At 49.2% G+C, this 25,076-nt stretch overlaps 1 protein-coding gene across 1 annotated transcript; it reads left to right on the forward strand.

Moving 5' to 3' along the window:
- Nucleotides 1-5,365: 5,365 nt before the first annotated feature.
- On the forward strand, nt 5,366-22,941 carry GATM (glycine amidinotransferase). Its single transcript, XM_077317553.1, has 9 exons — nt 5,366-5,487; nt 10,887-11,111; nt 12,855-13,050; nt 14,322-14,512; nt 15,401-15,538; nt 17,039-17,203; nt 19,485-19,548; nt 19,653-19,769; nt 20,895-22,941. Exons 1-9 carry the CDS (start codon nt 5,419-5,421, stop codon nt 21,005-21,007), a joined length of 1,278 nt encoding a protein of 425 aa, XP_077173668.1. The 5' UTR covers nt 5,366-5,418; the 3' UTR covers nt 21,008-22,941.
- Nucleotides 22,942-25,076: the final 2,135 nt, after the last annotated feature.

Genomic DNA, 25,076 nt, shown 5'->3' on the forward strand with positions numbered 1-25,076 from the left:
ACCTGTAAAGGCTGCAGGCTGAAGGTTCCTGGGCAGGGAATTCACCAGCAGGGGGAGCTTTCACACAGCAGGGATCTGCAGCCTCCGAGCCTCGGAGGGAAGTGGAAGGAGGAGGAGGTGGTCAGGGGTGGAGGGCGGAAGGCAATTGGCTGGCCGCTGGACAGACAGGCAAGCCGGTTGGAGGAGGAGGCACTCAGGGGCGGGACAGCCACCCTGAGTGGGTATTAAGCGTTGAGTGGCACTTAAGCCGTGAGACCAGCTCCTCCTCCTAGGCCTGACCAGAAATATATTATGTGGAACAGATGGCAAATCTTTCGACTATGTGGAACATGAAAAGCGATGGTTGGTTTTAAAATAAATGGGAATGCTAGAACATCTCACTGTCCGGATGCAAAACCTATGCTTTGAACAAGAGGCCAGGCTACTGTTAGGACAGGATACAGAGAAACAGAACGGTTTCCGATTGGCAAAGGTGTCAGACAGGGATGCATTTCACCTCCTTATCTGTCTAATCTGTATGCGGAACATCTCATAAGGAAACCTAGATTACATTTAGTTTTCGATCAAGCTTTCTCACCCAGGGTTTTGTGAAACCCTCGGGTTTCTTGACAGCGCTGGAATGGACGGGATTTAACTGATTTTTTAATATATTTTAAAAAAATTCTTAAACATTTATTGGGGGATATGACCATATATGTTCATGTTGACCCACCCTCCCAGAATGGCTAATGAGGGGCCTGTAGGGGTGGGAAGGGGAGGAGTCCTAGGTGGGCTTCCCAACCATATTCTACACAATCACACCACCTCTGGGGTTTCTTGAAGCCTGAAGAATGTTTCAGGGGCTTCTCAGCAGCAAAAAAGCCAAGAAAGGCTGGACCATGCGATCCTGATTATAAAATCTCTGCTTGCTTGGTTGCTCTGGATAAGACAGCTGCATTTCTGAGTTTCCCCCCAGGGAATAATTTTCTCCTGGGTATCCTGGAAGCCCAGCCCAAATTAAATGACTAACAAATGCCTATGACTGCATGGTCACTGAAGCAAAGGATATTTGACATCAGTTGCTCAGCAAGTTCAAAGAGAGGGAGGGCTGGGCAGGTTCATCAATAACTTTTTTTCTCCTGTGTGTGCACGGGGAATCTGCCATCGAAGGCTTTTATGCCACTGGCAGTCCAGTGCATGACCTTAACAGCCCGTCTGTCGCAATCTTCTCCATCTTGTCTACTAGATGCAAACTCAGCTGCTACTGTAGAGGGTGCATCCATCTACCTTTTACCTGCTTCTAGGCTTGGTGTATATGAGCCTCTTGTGGCGCAGAGTGGTAAGGCAGCATACATGCAGTCTGAAGCTGTGCCCATGAGGCTGGGAGTTCGATCCCAGCAGCCGGCTCAAGGCTGACTCAGCCTTCCATCCTTCCGAGGTCGGTAAAATGAGTACCCAGCTTGCTGGGGGGTAAACGGTAATGATTGGGGAAGGCACTGGCAAACCACCCCGTATTGAGTCTGCCATGAAAACGCTGGAGGGTGTCACCCCAAGGGTCAGACATGACTCGGTGCTTGCACAGGGGATACCTTGACCTTTACCTTTTAGGCTTGGTGTACCGGTTAAGAGTGGTGGCTTCCAGTCTGGTGAGCCGGATTTGATTCCCTGCTCCTCCACATGCAGCCAGCTGGGTGGCCTTGGGCTAGCCCCAGTCCTGATAGTGCTGCTCTCATATAGCAGTAATATCAGGCTCTCTCAGCCTCACCTACCTCACTGCGTGTCTGTGGTGGGGAGAGGAAGGGAAGGCAATTTGCAAGCCTCTTTGAGACTCTGTCGGTTAGTGAAAAGTGGGATATAAAAACAATTCTTCTTCTTCTTCTTCTTCTTCTCCTTCTTCTTCTTCTTCTCCACTTCCATTTCAAAAGCGCTCAAGTGCTGAGGTTTTCACTGAGCTTTGGAGACAAGCAATATCCTGGGCTCTTTCAAACGTTGCCTGCAAAATCTGACATTGGAACCCGTGACGGCAGACGGTGTGTGTCTGAGAAGTGGGTCTCTGGCCAAGTCCAGACTGCCGCTCTGTTGGGCCGAGAATCTGAACAGCAGGTGAAAAAGCAGGAACTCGCTTGAACACTGTTCCATTCATAAAATCTTCGTAAATCACACGAGACATCGCGGGTTTCATATACGGAGCTCCCGGCAGAGTGTTCATTGCCGAGTAAGCAAACGGAAAGCAGAGGAGAAATTTAACCCTTCCACAATGACATATTTCGAAGGGGAAAAGTATCTTTGCAACGAGGAGGTTAAGGCTTATGGCTACAACATCTATCAAATAAATACAAGGGTTAGAGATCCTTGTTTTGTAAAAATGAAAGCTGGGGATGCAGAGGAGCTAAAGCACGGAGAATTATAGAACCATAACACTGTTTTGATGAATCAAATGTCGATTTGGTTTCTCTGAAGTGAAAATTAAGCCCGCCCATGGCAGGAGGGGAAATACAAGCTGGGTGGTGGTGGGGGGGGGGGGGGGGTTAAGCCCAGGTAAAGGGTGCAAAAATGTGCACCCTTCTGGCCACACAGTATGCAAACACACTTTGAATGAGATCTTTCCAAAAAGATCATGCCAAACCTCGTTTGGGGGAAAGATCGACACAGAATGGAGGTGTATTAGGGGATAACATCATGTGGGTGCAGCCAAAAGAAACCTGCTTTGGATGCCCAAGTGGAGGAAAACCTGTGTGGAAGCATCATCAGTCAATGCGTCCAGTCCCCTGTAAATATGATCAGCACCGCTGCATCAGAATGCAAAAGCAGCTGGTTTTTAACCTGTTGTTTATCAATAATCATAGAGTTGGAAGGGACCTCCTGGGTCATCTAGTCCAACCCCCTGCACTAGGCAGAACACTCACAACCCTCTCGCTCATCCACTGTCACCTACCACCCCCTTGAGCCTTCACAGAATCAGCCTCTCTGTCAGATGGCTATCCAGCCTCTGTTTAAAAATTTCCAAAATTGTAAGTTATCCATTTTTAAAGGATAACACGCAGACCCTTTGAAACTTAGGGACATTTATGCATTTTTAGAATCCGTTCCGGTTGTAGGATCCAGGTTTTCTTGGCATGGAATTCTGATTTTTTAATTTTTTTAAGTGGGAAAGGCACTCAGCCCCCCCCCCTCCCCGCACGGACACATGCAGAGTCAGGAAAACTCTCTAGGCCAGGTTGTGACGGGGCAATTTGAAGTTTCGAAACCAGCTGGTCAATCATGCAAGGCATGATGGAAAGGGGGACCTTTGGATTCATTCTGGAGCCAATCATTAATTACCTGAGTTAGGGCTATCCGAGTTGAATGTCCTGAGCAAAGCTGGAATTGGTGTCAAGACTAACAGTGCCGATCTTTTAAAAAGATCTGGATTCCCCGCCCCCCCCCCCCCCCGCCCCCCGAATTCGCTGTCTGCCAGGGATGGGGTGGGCCTTACGTAATAGTTCAGTCTGGGACACGGGAATGCAATGCAGTGAATTGATTTAGATTTCAGGACTGTGCAGGAGGAGGAGGAGGGGTTAGAAGAGGCTTCCTCGACCAGGGTTTCGTGAACGGATGGGAGTTCATTTTTTATCCGTTTTTGAAATGTGTTAAACATTCTTGGGTGACGGGGCCGTATATGGTCATGTCGCCCCGCCGTGCTCTCCCAAAATGGCCAATGAGGGTCCTGGAGGGGGTGGGAAGGGGGAAGACACCTCCAAATCTGTGCTTGCACTTGTGCAGAATTCTGTTCCCAAGGGGGACGGCAAAAAAGCATAAGTAAAAGCTGTATCTTCTATGACGCCACTTTTGAGAAATTTGAGTTTACTGTTTGAAATGTACTCCAAGGTCTACCAGATGGCGCTTGGGCAAAGACGACAAATAGATGAAAGAAAATAGACAAAAAAATCAACTTCTTTAAACAGTTCACTGTGAATTTAAGCAGATGGTGGGTGGGAGGACAGGAAGGGATGCGCTGGTGCTTGGCTTTCATGGCCCATTACTCTATTCCAGTTGCCAGTTTGGGGTCAGGGAGGAATTTCTCTCCAGACCAGATTGGCTTCGGGATACTGGTTTTGTGTGTGTGTGTGTGTGTGTGTGGGGGGGGGGGGAGGCATTGCCTCCTTCTGGCATAGAGCAGGGGTCACTGAGGGAGTGGATGTCCTGCATTCTGCAGGGGGTTAGACTAGAAGATCCTTGGGTTTTTATGTTTTCCCATAAAACCAGAGTCCGGTAGCACCTTTAAGACCAACAGAGGTTTATTCGGGGCGTGAGCTTTCGAGTGCAAGCACTAGAGTGTCTGAGGAAGAGGGCTTGCACTCGAAAGCTCATGCCCCGAATAAATCTTTGTTGGTCTTAAAGGTGCGACTGGACTCTGCTTTTATTGTACTACTACTTCAGACCAACACGGCGACCCATTTGTATCTATGTTTTCCCACGAGAGGCTTCACTGCTTTAAATTCAAATGGTGGTCTGAAATAGCACAACAAAAATAGAGTCCAATGGCACCTTTAAGACCAGCAAAGACCAGCTCACTGGTCTAGAGCAGGGGTAGTCAACCTGTGGTCCTCCAGATGTCCATGGGCTACAATTCCCAGGAGCCCCTGCCAGCGTTTACTGGCAGGGGCTCCTGGGAATTGTAGTCCACGGACATCTGGAGGACCACAGGTTGACTACCCCTGCTCTAGAGGAAGGGGAATTGAAAATCTACACTGGCTGCTGGTAAAAGATGTTTTGCCACCCTGCATGGAGAAAAGGGTGTCTGGTTGGTACAAGCTGACTGTGCACAAGCAGCAGGACATGGCAAAGGAATCTTGATCTGGTTGAAAGGACCGCATTACTCCAGCTGCTGGGACCAGAATCTCATTTTCCACGGTCCCCCCGGGCTTCTCCCTTTCGGATCTCAAGTCCCTGCTGCCCAGACCCGGATAACCGAGCCTTGTCAGAAGCTGGGCAGGTTAGTACCCGGCACCTCTTGCCCTGAAAACATCACGGCAGGGGTGGCCCAGATGTCGGTGGACTACATTGACCATGAGCCCCTGCCGGGTGAAGAGTCTCCATCCCAAAGGGTCTGTGACCCAGTTGCTGGATTGGGTCCGGTCAAAAGAGAGAGGGGTGTGGGGGGTGTCATTTTTTGGGGGGGCTCTCCAAGTTTCCGGGGTTCCCTCTGCGGAGGGGCAAGTTGCGCGGCGAGGGACCCCCTGCCTCCCCTCCTGCTGCCCCTCCTCCCCTCCTCCCCTGCTCTCTAGGCAGCGGAGGCGCCCCCTCCCCTGGCCCCGGCCGGCCAATGGGGAGGCAGCAGCGCGGGCGGGGGGCGTGGGCGGGGGGTATAAAGGGCCCCTGCGGCGCGGCTGGCGTCACTTTCCGCGGGGAGTCCGCGCCGATCCTTTGCGCTGCCGCCAGGGCCGGTCCGAGAGCGGGATGCTGCGCGTGCGGTGCCTGCGCGGGGGGAGCCGGGGGGCCGAGGCCGTGCACTACATCGGGTCGCGGGTAGGTGCGACGGGGGCTCGCCGGGGTGGGTCTCCTGCTGCAGCGGGCAGGTTGCGCGCCATCCAAAGCGCCGCTTGCAACGCACACCTCTTGCACATCCCCCCTCCCAAACCGCAAAAAGCACCCCGAAAGGGCATGCATTGTCCAGGGCAGGGATAGTCAAACTGCGGCCCTCCAGATGTCCATGGACTACAATGTCCATGAGCCCCTGCCAGCGTTCGCAGTTTGACTACCCCTGGTCCGGGCTCGCGATGCGCCTTTGCAGCTGAGGGGTTTTTTTTTTGCGGGGGGGGGGGCGGGATTCATAAAAGAGCAGTGTTTCTGAGCATGCACAGAGTGCTTTTCGTTGCGCCGCGGGCGTTGGCGCGCCTGGAGCGCTTCAGGATGCCCCGCGCGGCGGCCCTTCATTCATCCCGGGCCTGGCCGCGGTTCAACAACTGACATTTGGGACGGGCGGTGAGGTTTTGTATCTGAAAACATGCACAACCCCGCGCCCAGAGCAATATCTGGACTTAGAACAAAAGAAGGGGATTGGAATAATTTTGCAAGTCGCTTTGCTTAAGATTTCCACCCCCCCCCCGCCTTTTATTTCATGCCTCTTTAATATATACAATGCTCCACAGTCTAAATGTTTACTTGGTGACCTGTCAGTTGAACAAGAGTACCAAGTGATAATTTCCTTTCCTGATCTGAAGAACCAACAGTGCAATCGGAGGGATATTTTCCTGGGAGTAAATTGAGAAGACCTCAGTAAGAAAAGACCTCACACCTACCTTTCCTTTAACCCCTCCTCTTATTCTGCCGTTTTTGAGTGAGATCCTGCCCATCGGAGGCATCTCAGGAGACGTTCCTTTGATTTTGCCGGAGCTCTGTGCGTGTCTGAATGGTGCCCACAGGACAAGGGAGGAAAAAAGGGTCTTGCTAGCATTGCTTGATACAACGGGGGAAGCGTGGCTACCCAGCAGATTAAAATCACTGCTCAAACAGGACCTCAGCGTCTGAAACAGGACAATTTAAAATGCAGTAAACAGCCTCGCTTGCTGTCTTTGTCTTGATTTTATTTTGCTTGTAGCGGCACACAGGACAATTGTTTCCTGCCAAACACCTTTGAGCAGTTGTGGTCACAATAATAAAGAAGACTTAGCGTGAATCGATCAGTATGAAAAAGTACGTTCAGGTTTCGTTTGTTGTAAGTATATGAACTTTTTAAAAAGACTCGGATGCTAAGAGTGTTGGTTCATTTATAGCTGAATTCGAAAACTGTTTGGCAGAAACGATCTACACGCAAAATACAATTAAGGAGGAGGCAGCAAGGAAGCATTTTAAATTGTCCTGTTTCAGACACAGTTTTCCTCTCCTGAGTTGGTCACTGTGTCTCCCACGGTTGTAGCAAACAGGATGTCAGACCGGAATTTGGGAGACACAGATACAAATCTCCACTCCAGCATGGAAACTAACCTACCTCACAGGACTGTTGTGTGAGCAAGTAGAGGAGAAGGGAATGATGTGAGCCACATCATTTAGTAACACCAATAATGGTCCGCTACTTACAAATAAAAAATATCAGCGATTAAAAGCATCTTGATTTCGTATTTGCGCATTCATATAGTCAAGGGGCTTAAAATGTTTGTTTTTTGAATGGACAGAAATTTCAACAGGTAGACTAGGGTGCTGTTTTTCAAATTTGAGCCACCCACCCACCCCCAAAGCTTGGGAGATCATGGCTGGATCTGGATATCGGGGGGAAAAGGAAGGAATCTTTTTCTTCCTGATACCAGGTTCTTAACACAGTTGAAGTAAATCTTACCCAAAAGTACAGTGCTGGTATTGCCTCTTCCTCCTTAACTTAGATCTTTGCGTTGTTTCAAGGCCAACTGGCTACACTATGATGAGTTTATATCCTTCAGCCCTATAAACAGCTGGGGGTTGGGGGGTGAGAGGGTGGGGAGAAAGAAAATCTAAGCAGAAAGAAGAGCCTCATGGGGGGTTCTTCTGCCTCAGAGAGCAGGAGGGGAAAGAGAGCTATCCCGAAGATAAACATTATCAAGATTGTAAAAAAAATTGTCTTTTCTTCGGTGTCGTTCCCCTTTCCTAGCTTTACCAGCCTGCTGTCACATTCGTAACCAGGCCAGAATGGCAGAGAAATCATTGGGTTTATGTGTGTGGCACCTCTTGAATGGGCTGGAGCAGCTTTAGAAGATACAAAACTGTAACATGAAGAACCCCAGGGCAGATGGAACCCATCTCACACTCCCAAATTCTCACTGCTGAGACGGACACTCAGCGATTGACTTCTGCGTACACACCGCGAGAGACTCTCCAAAAGACAACAAAACAAGCCAGGGGGGAAAACAAACAAACCCATGTCCTATTCTGAGGTTCTTACAAGGCCCCCTCCAGCCGTTCATTATCTGCAAGCCGATGGATTCCTTTCCTATTTGGAGGCGTGTGACCTTTGCCTCCGAGCCTGGACAACTGCAGGAGCATCTACAGTTAATTTGGCCCTATCTTGTCACTCGAGCCGAGCTCTGTACACTGTATACATTAACCCGATTCACAGCCTGGAGTGGAGTTAACCCCGAAAATCCCGCCAGCCTGTGCCAACTGTTCCATTTCTGGCTGCCAGTGTGCGCTGTGGCTCCCTCCTCCCCCTCCCTTCTTCTTTATTTTTGCTGAACCGGCAGAAACGCACACTCCTCCATATAGGGGTGGGAATGTCGATCATTAACCGTCAGCAACAAGATCCGGAGTTCTTGCTTGGCCCCTGCGAGCTCTTCCCCCAACAACTGGCTTGGAACAGCTGTGGATCCTATTGCTCAATAGCTTTTGCAGAGCAGGAAATCGGTGGGCTTCCAGCCATCCCCCCCAGTTAAACTAGAGCCCTTGAGCATTAAGCCAGCGGCTGGAGGCGATCCGTGCTTTCTGCCGTCCGCGGTGGCGTTAGAGCTGTGTCTGACACAGGCAGCTCTGTCCCTCGCAGGTGTTATCACGAGACGAGCTGAAATATCTTCTTCGGGGGCAGGATCCTGCATGTGGGGTGGATGGATGCAGCTCAGTAACGCAGCACCCATCTCCTTTGCAAGCACCAGGGCCTTGTGGTCATGTCCCTTTGCCGCTCCTGGGAAGTTTGGGCCCTGTGGTTCGATAGCAGGACAGAGAGCTGCTGGAAATTTCTGTCAATTTCTCTGCCGTGATTGGGGCTGGGAGAGAAGCTAGAGAGTCTGGCTGGTGTAGGAAGCAAGAGTGTTAAAGGTTTAGGAGTAGTCAGATGGTACGTTCCCCCTGGAGAAAGTGTCTTATGTATTTATTTATATTTCAAATTATAGGCTACCCCTCGCCTCACTGTCTCGGGGCAGCTTACACAATGCAACATGCATGATTGATCCAGACTGACCCTACCTTTCCCCCGCAATATCCAGAAGTGGATATAACCCTTGATATTTGAAAAATCGCCATCACTAAGTGTGCAGATTTTTCCTTTTTTGCGAATTAACTTCCTTCTCCATGCCTCATAGCAAAGCAGTCTTCCCTGATTGGCCAGGGCGTCAGTTCAAAGACTCCCTGGTTCCCGATTGCAAGGCTTGTCTTAAAGTGACTGCGCTCCAGAAGCCCTAACTTCTCCCAGCAGAGATTTACCTCTTGGATTTATTCTCCCTCCTCTGCTATTTCCAATCCTCTCCCCCCACATTCAAGAAAAGAAAGACTCCTGCTGTGCTTGTCTCTGAGCTTCCCCAATCAAGTTCAGAACACTTTCTGTTTCAATTGGGGGGAGGGGAATAGAGGAAGACCCGAGTTCAAATCAATCTGAATTCAGCAGGATCTGCCACGGAAAAAAAACAAAGTAAGTGCAGAATCAGCCAATAAGTTAAAACCACTGCAATCAATTTAGGTTTTGAAATACATGGAAACTATCCATACCCATCGCTCCTGCTGTCCCTGTGTGTCCGGGGTTAAGACGGTTACTGTTTTTCAGGGAGGCACAAACGGAGAACAGTGCCAGGGGGCCCGTCTTGAGGGCGATGGCGGTCCTTGCCCTCAACTGATGCCTGGTGGAAAAGTGCCGCCTTGCAAGCCCTTCAGGACGTAGGAGGCCCATGAGGGCCAGCAACTCCTTTCTCCAGGCTGGAGCCAAGGCCGAAAAGGACCTTGCTCTGATCCAGGCCAAGCATACCTCTTTGGGCCTCAGTATCATCAGCAAGTCGGTATTTGCTGAACCAAGAGCTCTCAGGGGGATGCATTCACAGGTCCCTCTGGTCTTGCTATCTTGGACTGAATTTGGCCCCCGGGCAAGATTTTTTAAAAACACAGTCATCTAATTGAAGGGAGACTGGAGCAGGAAATCGGCATAGATGCGGTGACTGCAACCTGCCGTGTGAATGAGACACGGTCACCAGTTGAGGCCTTGGGGTGGCTGCTCAAAGCTGCTGCCTGGTTTAGCATTTGGCCGTAGGCCTGCCTTGTTCCGCACCCAAAATTCACACCCAAAAACACTCCCGTGCTTGTTTTCCCTCCTCTTTCCAGCTGCAAGGGAGGGCTGGATCCAGGTGTTCTTTTTGCCACCATGGGAGAGAAAACCTGGCAGCAGTAAAAAAAAAAGAAACCTTGCCCTCAAGGGACTCTATCCCCTTTTTGCCGTGTCTCTGTTGCCAACAGGTAAGAATGAAGCCAGAAAAAGACGGGACTCTGCTTCTCCTACAGGTTATTTTTTTTAACACAGAAAAGGCGGCTCAGTTGAGGGAGGGAAGGAGTCCGGATCAGATCCGTGGCCACAACAGGAGTGGGAGGCCTGTGGTGATCTTTCCCCAAATATAAATCACCCCCCCCCCCCAATTTATACGCAGTCGCTCCAGGCTCGCATGGGTCATACCATAGATTCAAAGGAGTAGCCGTGTTGGTCTGAAGTAGCACAATAAAATCGCAGTCCAGGGGCACCTTTTAAGACCAACAAAGATTTAATCAAGGCGTGAGCTTTCGAGGGCAAGCACCTTTCTGATTTTATGGGTCATACCAGTTAACAGCAAAAAGTTGCACGGCAAAAATGGAGCCCAAAAGCACCTTTAAGACCAACAAAGATTTAATCAAGGCGTGAGCTTTCGAGGGCAAGCACCCTTCTGATTTTATGGGTCGTACCGGTTAACAGCAAAAAGTTGCACGGCAAAAATGGAGTCCAAAAGCACCTTTAAGACCAACAAAGATTTATTCAAGGCGTGAGCTTTCGAGTGACAGGCACTAAATGAACAACCATCATAACCGTGGAGGTCTAAGGCAAAAGCAAATCTCATGGGGATTTGCAGCACAGATCATGAGGACTAGTGGGCTGGCAGAATGATGAGGGTTTTTAAACGGCCCGCAATCGCTCATCTGGCCGGGGGGTCATTTACGGTTTCTTTTCCTTCAAGCTTGGAAGAGCCGTCACAGGGTGGGTGCAGCGAACTTTCCAGAGCACCCACGCAGCGGCAGCCTCCGAGACCACCTGTGCTGCTACTGAGGAGAACAACAAAGCCCTTGACGCCGTTCCTGAAGACTGCCCCGTCTGCTCACACAACGAATGGGACCTGCTCGAAGAGGTCATTGTTGGGAGAGCCGAAAATGCCTGCGTCCCTCCCTTTTCCGTAGAGGTCAAGGTATGTCCCCTCCTTTCGATGCATCTCACAGCTTCCCTTCTTTCTTGAGCTTGGGGTAGTGGTTAGGAGTTCAGACTTCTCATCTGGTGAGCCGGGTTTGATTCCCCGCTCCTCCTCCACATGCAGCCGGCTGGGTGACCTTGGGCTCTTCACAGCCCTGATAAAGCTGTTCTGACCGAGCAGGAATATCAGGGCTCTCTCAGCCTCACCCCCCCTTACAGGGTGTCTGTTGTGGGGAGAGGAAGGGGAAGCTGCTTTGAGACTCTTTTGGGTAGAGAAAAGCGGCAAGTAAGAGCCAACTCTTCTTCTTTGAAAGAAGCTTTGCAGAGGGACTGAATTTTGCAGGGTCTATTTCCTTGTAAGGAGGGAGAACATCAGCCATTTACATTTGTCCTTCCTTCCTTCCTTCCTTCCTTCCTTCCTTCCTTCCTTCCTTCCTTCCTTCCTTCCTTCCTTCCTTCCTTCGAATCATAGAGTTGGAAAGGACCTCATGGGTCATCTAGTCTAACCCCCTGCACTATGCAGGATACTCACATCCCAATCGCTCATCTACTGTAACCTGCCACCCCTTCCTTCCTTCCTTCCTTCCTTCCTTCCTTCCTTCCTTCCTTCCTTCCTTCCTTCCTTCATTCATTCATTCATTCATTCATTCATTCATTCATTCATTCATTCATTCATTCATTCATTATTCCTTCCTTCCTTCCTTCCTTCCTTCCTTCCTTCCTTCCTTCCTTCCTTCCTTCCTTCCTTCCTTCCTTCCTTCCTTCCTTCCTTCCTTCCTTCCTTCCTTCCTTCCTTCCTTCCTTCATCTTGTCTGTCTATCTATCTTCTATCTATCATCTATCTAACTCAGGGGCTCATAAGTCCTCATGCATACCTCCTGGCTGCTTAATTACAACTCCACTTCCAGAGCATGACCATATTGGACTTCTAATATCTTTTTTAAAAAATCAAAGCACCGTTATCATCCCCTAACCCCAAGGTCTGAAAACACAGTCTGCAGAACAGTTGCTGCTTTGGCAGGCAGAGACAGTGTTGCTTTATGTTTCGGTCTTATTCCTGGCCCCTTGGCAGAAGCTCTCTCCTCTTGGGCTGCGTACTGTACACTTGGCGGCTGCCTGCTGCTACTACTGGAGCGATTAATCTCCTGGCCGTCAAAAACATTTCACATTTCCCCCGCTGAAATTTGAGCCGAGTTACAGATGTGAACGGTTGGCTGAGGCTGGGGCAGTTTGGCTGATTTATTTTAAGAGCCAGGATTTCTGGGGGAGGGGGGGGGGGGAGCCATGTTCACTTACTACGTGGCACGGGCAACATGCACAAAGAGTGCTCATGCTGTCCTGTGTGCAGCGCCTCGCTTGTCCTTTAGAAGGTAGTCCAGAAGATGAGGACACACGGGCTTCTATGTGCTCCGTTGGCACCACTAAAGGCCGGTTTCCTGTGTTTTATATTACACAGTTTATCTAAGAATGGCTGGCATTATGGTGTGTCTAATAAATAAATTTATTCGTGTGCCTGCATGGCAGATGAAACCCACAGCCTGGCTGTCTCAGGCTTGATGCCAACTGAACCCAAAGCAGGAAACTGCTGTGGGGTCCCCCTATTTACCTTGTTAGGAGGGTGGGTGGGTGGGTGGTTGGATTTGTTTGGAAGATTAGCTTTGGTAAACGTTAGGCGGTGCTATCAAGCTATTTTGTCGAACTCTCAATCTCTCCCTCTTCTTTCAAACTTTTTAACCAATAGGCCAATACCTATGAGAAGTACTGGGGGTTTTATCAGAAGTATGGCGGCCAAAGCTTCCCTCAGGATCACGTCAAGAAAGCGGTCGCTGAAATAGAAGAGATGTGCAATATTTTGAAAATGGAAGGAGTGCTTGTCCAAAGACCAGAACCGCTTGACTGGTCGGTCAAATACAAAACTCCTGACTTCGAATCCACTGGTAATTATTGTGGTTATAGTTGAATGGCTGATAATGGGTGAATGAGACATAAGATCCAGTTTACTATTTTCAAGTTGGAGGAGTTTAACTAGGCTTGCCAACTGACCAATTTCCCCAAACCTGCAGTTTCGGTTTCCCTTTACTTCCTAATCTACAGACGGAGAGAAAACGAATTAGCATTTTTCTGTTCACTTTGCCCATTGATCCCTTGACTTTCGACCTGACGCATAGGCTTCAGATCTGGACCCAACTGACCTCCATCCCTTGGCCCACAGATCCTGCCCCTGGTGAGCCCTGAGCTGGACTCTGTCCTGAGTTCATTCCTTCCAAGAGCTGGCAACCTTAGGCATAAGAAAAACCAAAGGGCTTTTACTCAAGGGATGTGGGCAGGCGTGAATAATTGTAACAGGAAGCCTGCTGTAGATGTACACTCACAGAATTTGGGGCAAATACTGGGTCTCCTTTGCTGGATGGTGCTCAGTGGAAGCCTGTTGGTATGGTTTTTAGGTGAAACTGAGCAGCACTGATTGGCTGGCCCTTGTGTCAGTAGCCACGTCATCTCTCTCTGCTACTTCTTGGGGTAGAAACAAAAGACCCATCACCCGAGGAAGTCCAGAAGAGAAGCAATACAAGCTAGCAATGGCGAATCAGTATGTCTTGTTTAATGTGTATCTCAAAGTAAACAGCCTGGCAAAGCCAGTAAAGCCAAAGCGAGCCCAGAGGAACAAAACTGGTTTCTAGCTAAAATCTTCATCAGTGGCTCTACGATGCTACATGTACTCTGAGCGAACAATGTTAGATAATATAAATTGTTGAGATCACCTTAAAATATCCAATGGACCAACGCTGGTCCCCATATTGTCCCCATATTGCACAGAATCCCCTACATTGATTAAAGTTCAGGAACCAGCATTGAAGAGCCACTGATGAAGATTTAAGTTGAAAACGAGTTTTGTTCCTCCAAGGCTCGTTTTGGCTTCGGCTTTCCTGGCTTTGCTCGACTGTTTCCTTTGGACTCTTTGCCATCATCAACTTGCATTGTTTCTCTTCTGGTCTTCTTGGAACAGGGCTGTACATGGTTGGCCCTGATTGGCTGGCCCTTGCACGGCTGCTAAGCCACCTTCCACCTCCCTGGTCGAGCAGGGCTGGACTTGGTTGCTGTCTTGCTAACCCCTCAACTTTGCTATGGGGAGGGATGACGGTCAAGAGCATCCAGCTGCTATAAATGGAACAATGAGGGCTGTTGGTCTTTTCCCTTCCTTCCTTGGTAGGTATGTACGCTGCCATGCCGAGGGACATTTTACTGGTAATTGGGAATGAAATCATCGAAGCGCCGATGGCTTGGCGGGCCCGGTTCTTTGAGTACAGAGCATACCGGCCCATCATCAAAGACTACTTCCGCCGTGGGGCGAAATGGACAACCGCGCCAAAGCCCACAATGGCTGATGAGCTTTATGACCAGGTATGGCATTGTGGCTTAACAGAAACCTCACACAGCATGTCCGGCTCCCTCAACCCAGGTGAGATTAAGGCTCAGACTGATTCCGCAGTTATGATTTGCTGGCGTGTTTTCACCTCACTAGAGCCTCTGGTGGTGCAGAGTGGTAAGGCAGCCGTCTGAAAGCTTTGCCCATGAGGCTGGGAGTTCAACCCCAGCAGCCGGCTCAAGGTTGACTCAGCCTTCCATCCTTCCGAGGTCGGTAAAATGAGTACCCAGCTTGCGGGGGGGTAAACGGTAATGACTGGGGAAGGCACTGGCAAACCACCCCGTATTGAGTCTGCCATGAAAACGCTGGAGGGCATCCCCCCAAGGGTCAGACATGACCCGGTGCTTGCACAGGGGATACCTTTACCTTTTTCACCTCACTGGATTCTAAATGTGGTCTCGGAATTTGCGCCTGGCCATCTGCACCTGTGGTTTTCTCCCTTCACTGTTCTGGAGTCCAATTGTGGCCTCCCACTTATATATTTTTTTTCATTTGAACACGTGCAATAATGCCCTTGTGCCGTAACACAATCAAAAATTGCACCTTCCAATCCCTTGATGCGAATCACCCAAGCAAAGTGACGCTAAGGCGCTGTGGGAGCTAGGATTTGGACCATGAAGGGGTAGAGGAAGGAAGTACAATCCTCAAGGTTGGTGGGTGAGACAGGAGGCATAAGCAGGGGGCCTGTGGTAGGCAGTAGGGGGGTCATCGTCACTCTGGCCAGGACCCACTAAAATCTGCAACTGGTCCTAAGGGCCAACTTCATACTCCTTGTCTGCACGCCAGTTTTGATTCAGCATTTCCTCACCCCGAGGGCCGTGTGAGCAGGATCTCTACCGTGCCTCCCTTCTCTCTGGCTCCAGGATTATCCCATCCGCACCGTGGAAGACCGGCACAAGCTGGCCGCCCAGGGAAAATTCGTCACAACCGAATTTGAGCCGTGCTTTGACGCCGCGGACTTCATAAGAGCGGGAAGAGACATCTTCGTGCAAAGAAGCCAGGTGGGCAGAGCTGCTGCGTGCCCGTTTCCTGGGTCAGCTGCGCTTTGGTTGACTCTGCATTAGGCTGCTTTGGGAGATTGCTTGACAGGCTCAGTTGACCTGACATTTATTTGTTTATTCCTGCACCACGTCTCTCACCCATGGGGACCCCAAGCACAAAACATGAGGCGCGACAGTATGGAAGAAACGTAACACACAACAGGAAGGAAGGAGGAAGGCTAGGCCCCACCTTTTTTCCCCATGTGGGAACCTAAAACAGCGTACAACGTTCTCCTCTGCTGTTTTATTCTCACAACAGCTCTGTGAGGTAGGCCATGCTGAGAGAATGCGACTGGCTCAAGCCACTGAGTAGGCTTCCGCAGCAGAGTGGGGATTGGAACTGGGTTCTTGCTGATTTTCGTCTAAACACTCCGCTTGGATCTTAGAAGCCATCTTTCCACAACTCGCTGCCTTGAAATGGAGATTTAGGTCTGCTGACTAGAGTTACAGCCTCCATTTACCTACCTAGGGTGGGGATTTACCCAACCTCACTCCCAATCCCCCCCCCCAAAAGGATCTGAGGAGTGGGAGAAAAAATAGCCCATGCCTAATTTCAGAAATTATAGAAAAGGCCATTAAGTCTAGAAGAGGCAGCCGAACTCCACCTGGAAGTGACATCACATCTCCCCCAAACTACTCTCTTCCCATGCACTGCCCCCCCCCCCAGATCTTCTGGCATTTATTGAGGCAGTTTTGGGAACTCTGCTGCTGATTGGAGCAGGCAATCAGGAAAGCGTTTTTCCAAGAAGATAATACTTCCTTGCCGGAAGTGGGTTGAGATGACGGACCAATCTCAACAATTTGGGTGACAGCTCTGTGTCCCCTCCCTCCACAAAACACACACATCCTTGTGGGAAAGGACCTCCTCCCTTCGTCTTTCCCCTTTTCCTTTGCTGCTGGCGACACGATGACTAGGCTGCCTGTGTCTATCTTAAACTAGAGGCCCAGCTCATTGTATTCAGGAATACAACAGGCGCTAGATTCGGGTGGTAGTGGAAGAACTCTGCGGACGGCCTCCCCGTCCCCCCAGGGCCTGGAAAGGCTGCAGGCAGCTGTTAGGGAACTCACCAGCAGGGGCCGCTCTCACGCAGCAGGAATCTGCAGCCTCCGAGCCTCGGAGGGAAGTGGAAGGAGGAGGGGGTGGTCAGGGGCGGGAGATGGAAGGCGATTGGCTGGCTGCTAGACAGACAGGCAAGCTAGTTGGAGGAGGAGGCACTCAGGGGTGGGACAGCCGCCCTGAGTGGATGTTAAGCGCTGAGTGGCGCGTAAGCCATGAGATACGCTCCTCCTCCAAGCCCTTACCAGAAATATATTATGTGGAACAGACGTCGGCTGCCGTTGAGGTAAAGCTGGGGTAAATGCAGAAACGAAAGACTGTGAACCCTCCAGATGGTTGTTATTGTTGTTCTTTGACTCGCCAGGGAGCTAAATCTTGAAGTTTGCTCTCTGCTCCTGCCCTAGGTGACCAACTACTTGGGCATTGAGTGGATGCGAAGACACCTCGCTCCGGAGTACAGAGTTCACACCGTCTCGTTTAAAGATCCCAACCCCATGCACATCGACGCCACGTTCAACATCATCGGGCCCGGCCTTGTGCTCTCCAATCCCGACCGTCCGTGCAATGAGGTCTGGAGGAAAGGCGGCCGGGGGGGCGTGTGTGTGTCTGTGTGGTAACCTTCATAAGTTTAAAGCAGACACGTGGTTCAAGGTTATAACTTGCGGGTGGGTGGGCATAAATACCAGGCCTCTTCAGGGATATTCCAGCTTCTTCCTGGGCTTTATGGCTTTCAACACTCGGTTGCTCAGTAAGATGCAAACCTGTTCCTGACCTTCTTTTCAACGAACGCAAAGGAACAGAGACAACCGAGGGGCTTATTTTTCTTGTATTGTCCAATTCAGTTGTTTTAATGTAGTGAAATGTAGTTTTAGCACAGTTGGCAGCTGCAGTTTGCATTCTGGCTGTTTCTGCACCGCAGTCTATGTGGGAAGCGGGGTTTCTGACTCTGAATGCTTCTCTTACCTGGGGGTGGACAGCTGGCAGGGCTCAGAAGTGTCTTTCCTAAGGTGCACAACAAAGCAGGAGCATGTAGATGTGATCCCCCCCCCCAGGATTCTGAAGTGGTAGAGTCCTGCCAGGACTCTGTGAAGTGCTTTGCCCCCCTTCCTTTGTCTAAATAAATTCTTTGGACTGTTCTGGAGCAACTAAAACAAGCTCTTGTTTTTCCCCCAGCAAACAGCAAAGAGCCGGGTACAAAGGTTGTGGCACATATTTACAGCTTTTGAATCTGAACAGGCTCTTCCTACACAACTTCTTATCTTTCTTCAAAAAAACACAGACCAAAATTATCAGGATAGCTCAGGATGCTGCTCTTGATGTGCCTGTCTGGCTTCCTTGGGGTTTGCATGCACATGGGATGTACCGGAGTGCTTTATAATCAGGGCAAGGAGAGGGCGCTTAAAGACCCATTGGTTCTATGGGGCAAGAGGTGCTAACTTGCCATCTGCTTGTGTTGATCGTTATCTGTTTTCTCATTGATAAGGGGAAAATGGCTGCTGCAAGCTGGCATCCGTAGACCTATTCTACACACAATAGATAATGCGCTTTCAATGCACTTTCGAAGTAGATTTTCCTGTTCCGCACAGGAAAATCCAGCTGCCAAAGCACATTGAAAGTGCATTATCCTACGTGTGCAGAATGGGCCCCAGTGGGTGGAGGCGCTCCGTCTTACAGGCCCTGTGGAACGACGAAAACTCTCAGGACAAAGACTTGTGCTATTAGGCCTCCTGTTCAATTCAAATCTGTCCTAGAGATTTTCTCTTAGATTGCTTTTGTTTTGTTTTGTTTTAAGCAAGGAAGCAGCTCTGGACGTACAACTCCCAGGGTCACATTGTTGTGGCCACGAGTTCTAAGTATAATCCAGTTTGTTTTAGACAGAGGCAGAGCTCCCCCTTGTGATAAAAAATGAAAGTGGGCAGTTCTTGGAGCATGTTAAAGAAATCCGTAACTGTTCTGGCTGAAAGTTAAGAGTTTAGTTCTGAGTGGCCTGGAGAAGATTTGCAATCCCCCTTGTTCCTAAAAGTAGGAAAAGATCAAAGATTTCCTGCCCTTTTGGTTCTGTTGTTTACTATATAATTCTTTCCTCATGTTTGCTGAGATCTAACAATGCCCTGAATAGCCTAGAACAGTTTCCTAGAAAGGAAGAGTCATTATGTGTGGAACATTTTCTGAATCTGTTTTTAAGAAGAAGAGTTGGTTCTTATACCCCGCTTTTCACTACCCGAAGGAGTCTCAAAGCGGCTTACAATCGCCTTCCCTTCCTCTCCCCACAACAGACACCCCGTGAGGGTGGTGGGGCTGGGAGAGCTCTGAGAGGATTGCTCAATCAGAACAGCGCTATCAGGACTGTGACTAGCCCAAGGTCACCCAGCTGGCTGCATGCGGAGGAGCGGGGAATCAAACCCAGGTTGCCAGATTAGACGCCACTGCTCTTAACCACTACCCAGTTAAAATTGGAAGAAAATGTTTGTGGCGCAGGCCTATTTTTTTAGAACATTATATAACAGGATGGGGTAGAGAGAGAACTCGAGCAAAATAGCCAGCTCTAGCACTTCAAGCTAATAAGATCAGGTGAACAGGTGAGGATAAGGAATTTCCTGAATGAAGAGCTACTACAGAAAAGGCCCTATAGCTCCTTCTTTGTAGAGAGGTGGGCTTCTAGCAATATCCACTGCATTAGGAATAAAAATGATTGGCAAGGTTAATTGTGATCCATGTAGGGGTGGAAAGCATCACGAGTCAAGGTCTTGTGTGCATTAAGAAGGAGCAGAGAAGACAGCCCAGGACGGCTTCAGAGAACCATGTTTAGCAGAAGAAAAATGTCAAGTGTTAAAATCTCCCTCTTTCCAGATCGAACTCTTCAAGAAGGCGGGCTGGACAGTGGTTCACCCTCCGTTGCCCCTAATTCCTGACGGTATGTTGTGGGTCACCTTTTGAAGACCGGTTTTGCTTTATAACACAAAGGATTGTCTCGCTGTTGTGCCGGGAGTACTCAGAGCATTGTCTGATTGCATCTAGACCACCCTCTGTGGATGTCCTCAAAATGGCTCTCCATGAACGTCCTGATGTTGGATGAAAAACGGGTGATGGTGGACGCCAACGAGATCCCGATCCAGAAGATGTTTGAAAGTCTAGGTAGGAGGAGAGATCGGGTAGAAGCCAAAGTGTGTTTGTGTGTGTGTGGGGAGGGGGGCCGGGAAGGAGAGAGTCCATCAGTAGCGTGGCCTCCCCAGGGACATTGCAGGACCTTGCCTCGTGCTAAATTGATTTTGGAGTGTTTGCCACCTTTGGGACCCCTGAGTTGGGTCCATTTTGCACACGTTAGATAATGAGAAAGCCCTGAGATTACTTAAGAAGAAGAGTTGGTTCTTATATGCTGCTTTTCTCTTCCCGAAGGAATCTCAAAGCGGCTTACAATCCCCTTCCCTTTCCTCTCCCCACAACAGACACCCTGGGAGGTGGGTGAGGCTGAGAAAGCCCTGAGACTACTGAAGAAGAAGAAGAGTTGGTTCTTATATGACGCTTTTCTCTACCCAAAGGAGGCTCAAAGCAGCTTACATTCACCTTCCCTTTCCTCTCCCCACAACAGACACCCTGTGAGGTGGGTGAGGCTGAGAAAGCCCTGAGACTACTGAAGAAGAAGAAGAGTTGGTTCTTATATGACGCTTTTCTCTACCCAAAGGAGGCTCAAAGCAGCTTACATTCGCCTTCCCTTTCCTCTCCCCACAACAGACACCCTGTGAGGTGGGTGAGGCTGAGAGAGCCCTGAGATTACTGAAGGAGAAGAAGAAGAGTTGGTTCTTATATGCCGCTTTTCTCTACCCGAAAGAGTCTCAAAGTGGCTTCCATTCGCCTTCCCTTTCCTCTCCCCACAACAGACACCCTGTGAGGTGGGTGAGGCTGAGAGAGCCCTGATATCACTGCCTGGTCAGAACAGTTTTATCAGTGCCGTGGGGAGCCCAAGGTCACCCAACTGGCTGCATGTGGGGGAGGAGTGCAGAATCAAACCTAGCATACCAGATTAGAAGTCCGCATTCCTAACCACTATACCAAGCTAAGCCAGAAGCCTGCAAGGCAGGAAGAGGCTGTGCTTTAGTCAGCAGTTTGATCAGGTGTTTATTCCTGCAGGCCTTTCCTTGTATTTGGCCAGGATTTAACCCCCGATCTCTCTGCCCATTGCATCCCCATTCACCTCTGGCAACCATTTCCCTAATAATCCTTGGCGAACTCAAGTTGGACTTCCTCCCCTTTCCTTTGCAGGGATCTCAGTCGTGAAGGTCAACATTCGCCATGCCAATTCATTGGGAGGAGGCTTCCACTGCTGGACCTGTGACATCCGTCGCCGCGGCACCCTGAAGTCGTATTTTGATTAGGCGCGGGCTGAGTCAGCCCTCCCACGGTTCAGCTTGCATGGAAGTAGGCGTCCGGTGAAGAGATTGGTTTCCTCTTTCTGCTTTAAAATCACAGAACGTGAATGCATGAGCTGTAGAACTTGGCAATGTGGAGTTAAAAGAAAGGTCCACCTGATAGGGTTGCTGGAAGAATTATGGCAACGTGTACTTTGCACACTGGAAGCACTAAGCAGTATTAGGTTCTGGAAACAACTTTGGTGTGTGCTGTAGATCACATGCTATTCAGAGCGGTCCTTAGCTTGGGGAATCCCCTTCGCCCATTCTGCACACACTGGATAATGCACTTTCAGTGTGCTTTTACAGCTGGATTTTCCTTTGCAGGGCCTATTATGCACGGCCGGTGAAACGGCGGCATGGAGAACGTGGAGGAGGAAGGAGCAAAGCAAACCGCTTACGCACGGGACGGGACGCAATGGCGAAAAACCCAGAGCGGCCGATTATGCACGTGGCCAATCCAGAGCCACTTCTGGTTGCGCCCTGGTGGCCCGGGAAGCTCCACTTTCTTCCGCATTTCGTTAACGCAGCTTTTTCAGCGGCATACGTTGACTCTGCGCCCGGTTGCCGCCTGCAGCGTGCATAATTGGTGATTTTAGCCGCCGCCGTTCTACCCCGAAGGCGGACCTTCCGCTCCGTGCATAATAGGCCCAGAACAGGAAAATCTACTTCGAAAGTGCATTGAAAGTGCATTATCTAGCGTGTGCAGAATGGGCCCAGGTCTTCTGGCTGGCTTTTTGAAAGACTTCCTTCTTGATGGGAAGCCCCTTTGAGCTCACATCCCCAGTATACAAAAGTTGTCAATACTTTTCATTCTGCTAGAGGTCAGCCAAGAACAATTACACATCTACCTCTGCTTGAAATTCTGTCAAAAGGGCAGCTAGAAATGTTAGACCCGAGTTTAACATTCTTTCCAATTGATGTTTTTGTTAAAAAATGTGTGTGAGTATATATACCACACTTTTTATATAAATAAATGGAAAATAAGAACAGACTTAAATACCTTGGCTTGGATCCTGATTGGCTGTGCAGTGAGGAAGGTAATTTTCTCCCTCTGTTGCCTCTGAATATTATTCTTGGGGAGCTCCACTCAATACAGGAGGACTATATCAGGAAGCAAAGAATACTTGTTTTTTTTTGGGGGGGGGGGGAACTGAGGACGTTTCCTTCCTCTGCCACAACTTACCCCTCAGAATCCAAGCCAGAGATCTCAGACGGACCCAGGTTTTTATTCCCTTTTTCTAAAAATAGATGCTATATGGATTAGTTAGATCAGTTTTGGAACACCATTTAAAACCTGTGCAGGTATGACTGTGTGCAGCCTGTGGTAACCCCATCGCTGCTACCTTGCCTCTGGAACTGCCTGATAATCATACATAAGAGGTTGGGGTGGGGGGATGCACATGTGAGGCCTAAAGGCACAATCCTTCCTTTCCAGTTTGGGGGTGTGGTGGGAATGGTACGGATTGAGCTTTGGAGCATGGGAATTCATGTGCGTGGACACAGCAGCCACATCCACCGTTGTGCTTTAAAAGGCTCTAGATGTCTCCATTTAAATTTCATTGTTCCAAAGGCTTCAGTGATGCAGCCCTGCTTTGGGAAGTGGTTTATTTCAGTGTATCCTGCCTCGTGGGAGATTTTTATATTGTGTATTTTGCTTAGTTTTGCTTCTTCTTCTTCTTCTTTTTTTTCCGGCATGATACATGGGATGTCATGTTTGCACATCTCCCTTTGTGAACTTGTTTACATAAAAATAAGCTTTCTTATGAAATGATGTTTACTGTTACTATTAAGCAGAGATGCAGATACTGGGAATCTACTGGCACACTCGGTGAAATTTTAATACTTATTTCCTCAACCAAGTATTTTTATGCTATTAAAAACATTTTTTTGCATTGATAGCCTGAACTTCTTGTGGCTCATTTTAGCTTCAGTGTGTGTGTGTGTGTGTGTGTGGGGGGGGGGGCTCATGGTGCAGTTTGGGTACCCATTGAATGGGGGTTTCCTGGATTAATTGTGCCCAACCATCTAAGAAATGGCAGCATCTTTTCCAAGGGGCTACTAAAGTCTTTAGAGCCTCTTGTGGCGCAGGGTGGTAAGGCAGCTGACATGCTGTCTGAAGCTCTGCCCATGAGGCTGGGAGTTCGATCCCAGCAGCCGGCTCAAGGTTGACTCAGCCTTCCATCCTTCCGAGGTTGGTAAAATGAGTACCCAGCTTGCTGGGGGGGTAAACGGTAATGACTGGGGAAGGCACTGGCAAACCACCCCGTATTGAGTCTGCCATGAAAACGCTAGAGGGTGTCACCCCAAGGATCAGACATGACTCATGATTCCATAAGGGGTGGTGTTCAAAAAGCACTGTGCATCTGTTATTAGATGCATAGGTGTTTAAACAGAGAACTATGAATTAAAAAAAATAACGGGCATCACAGGCCATTTATAACAGAAAGGGGATTGGCTGCCTGGATTGATTGACAGGCAGAAGAGAGTCACATATAAAGCTCATTGCTCTCTTCCGCCATTTCCACCAGCACTTGTAGAGGGTGAGAAGCGCAAAAAGGCAACAGACAGCAAAAAGGTGAGGAGGGGCTGGCGTAACGCTATTTTTGCTGATGTGCGGAAATGCCCCTGTTCTCCAGAGCGTTGGCAATGCTCTAAATCTAAACAGTAGCAAGTTTTTTCCCCATATGAATTGTGTTTATTGCAAAACTTCCTTTCCCTCACCGATCCGAAGAGGAATTTGTAACAGTTGGTGTCCCGCTGCTTCCAACATTAATAACTCCTCCGGGGAATTAGTGGGGGAGAATCAAGCTACAAACAGCTGATCTTGTGCGTGCTGTTTTGATAGAAGTGGTTAGGGAAAGATGCTGCATCTTGGCAGCAGAACAGAAGTGCACATTCAAGACTATGAGGACACCCAGGACAGTAACACTAAAGGGCTCTCTGGCAGCAGCGAATAAGCCAAATGCTCATAAGAAAATGGTTGTTGCTTATATGCTTGAGGCATTAACGGGCTTGTCCTGTTTGCTTTGAAGTTATCCTAAAGAGCCAGCCGGGTGCAGCTTTCTTCAAAACAAGGAGTGCCAGGTTGGCAAAATCCTGGAGATTTGGGAGGACATGGACCTCAGTGGGGTACAATGGTATGGAGACTTCTCTCCATAGCAGGGGTGGGCAAACTGGGCCCTCCAGATGTCCATGGACTACAATTCCCATGAGCCCCTGCCAGCAAATTTGCTGTCCTGCCCTGGCTTTTCCTTCTTGAGATTATCACATCAGCTGTGGCACAGGGCAGGCCTCTGTTGTGCCAAAGCACAATGCTAGGATTCCTGGAGGTTGGAACCTATTGGCTAGTATTAGTTTTAGAGAACTGACTCATGAACAAGAATCGTATCCCCTGACCCCCAGTTCTCAGCCAAGCCTGGGGAATGGCACATTTGACTGGCTGAACTAAGAAGGACAAACTGAAAGATTCGGAGGCATTATTAATACTGCTTGGGCTCTGGACCTGATTCTACACAACGTCATGCAACTCCTTGTGATAACCCAGGGCTGTTTGTCAGCCGCAGCGGTTGTTTGAAGAGCCTCCTTTCCTTCCTTGTAAACAGGAAAAAAAAAGAGGCTTCGTTTAAAACGTTCATGGCGCTACTCTTCACCTCAGACTCGAAGCATCTCCAATAATATTGATGGACAAGAACATTTTTGTCATGGAGGGAAAATTTTGGTCCTTAGAACTAGAATTGGGGGAGGGGGACCAGCCCCTCAGGTTTTGCTCGTTCGGAAAGGGAGTCTCAGAACTCAAATGCAGGTTAGGGAAGAGAGAAAATCGTCTTTCCAAATAACGGCCGTGAGGGAATTGTAAACCTTTCAACCTCCAGGTGAGGGGGAAAAAAAGAACATGAGGGGAGAAATGTTGCATGGAACACAGAACTATGGGGTTTTATTGTACTTTTACTCTTTTACTGTTGTAAACCGCCGTGAGCCCTGTTGGGAACAGCGGTATATAAATTTAAGTAATAAGTAATAAAAACAAACAAAC

This window comes from Paroedura picta, chromosome 18 (assembly GCF_049243985.1).
Source record: "Paroedura picta isolate Pp20150507F chromosome 18, Ppicta_v3.0, whole genome shotgun sequence".
In the NCBI taxonomy this organism is placed as follows: domain Eukaryota; kingdom Metazoa; phylum Chordata; class Lepidosauria; order Squamata; family Gekkonidae; genus Paroedura; species Paroedura picta.

Excerpts from the sequence above, each read along its gene's own strand:
- GATM (XM_077317553.1), top strand. The coding sequence starts at position 5,419 with ATGCTGCGCGTGCGGTGCCTGCGCGGGGGGAGCCGGGGGGCCGAGGCC. Across the intron at positions 13,051-14,321 it reads TCCTGACTTCGAATCCACTG|GTATGTACGCTGCCATGCCG; the intron begins GTAATTATTGTG and ends CTTCCTTGGTAG. Across the intron at positions 19,549-19,652 it reads GTTGCCCCTAATTCCTGACG|ACCACCCTCTGTGGATGTCC; the intron begins GTATGTTGTGGG and ends GATTGCATCTAG.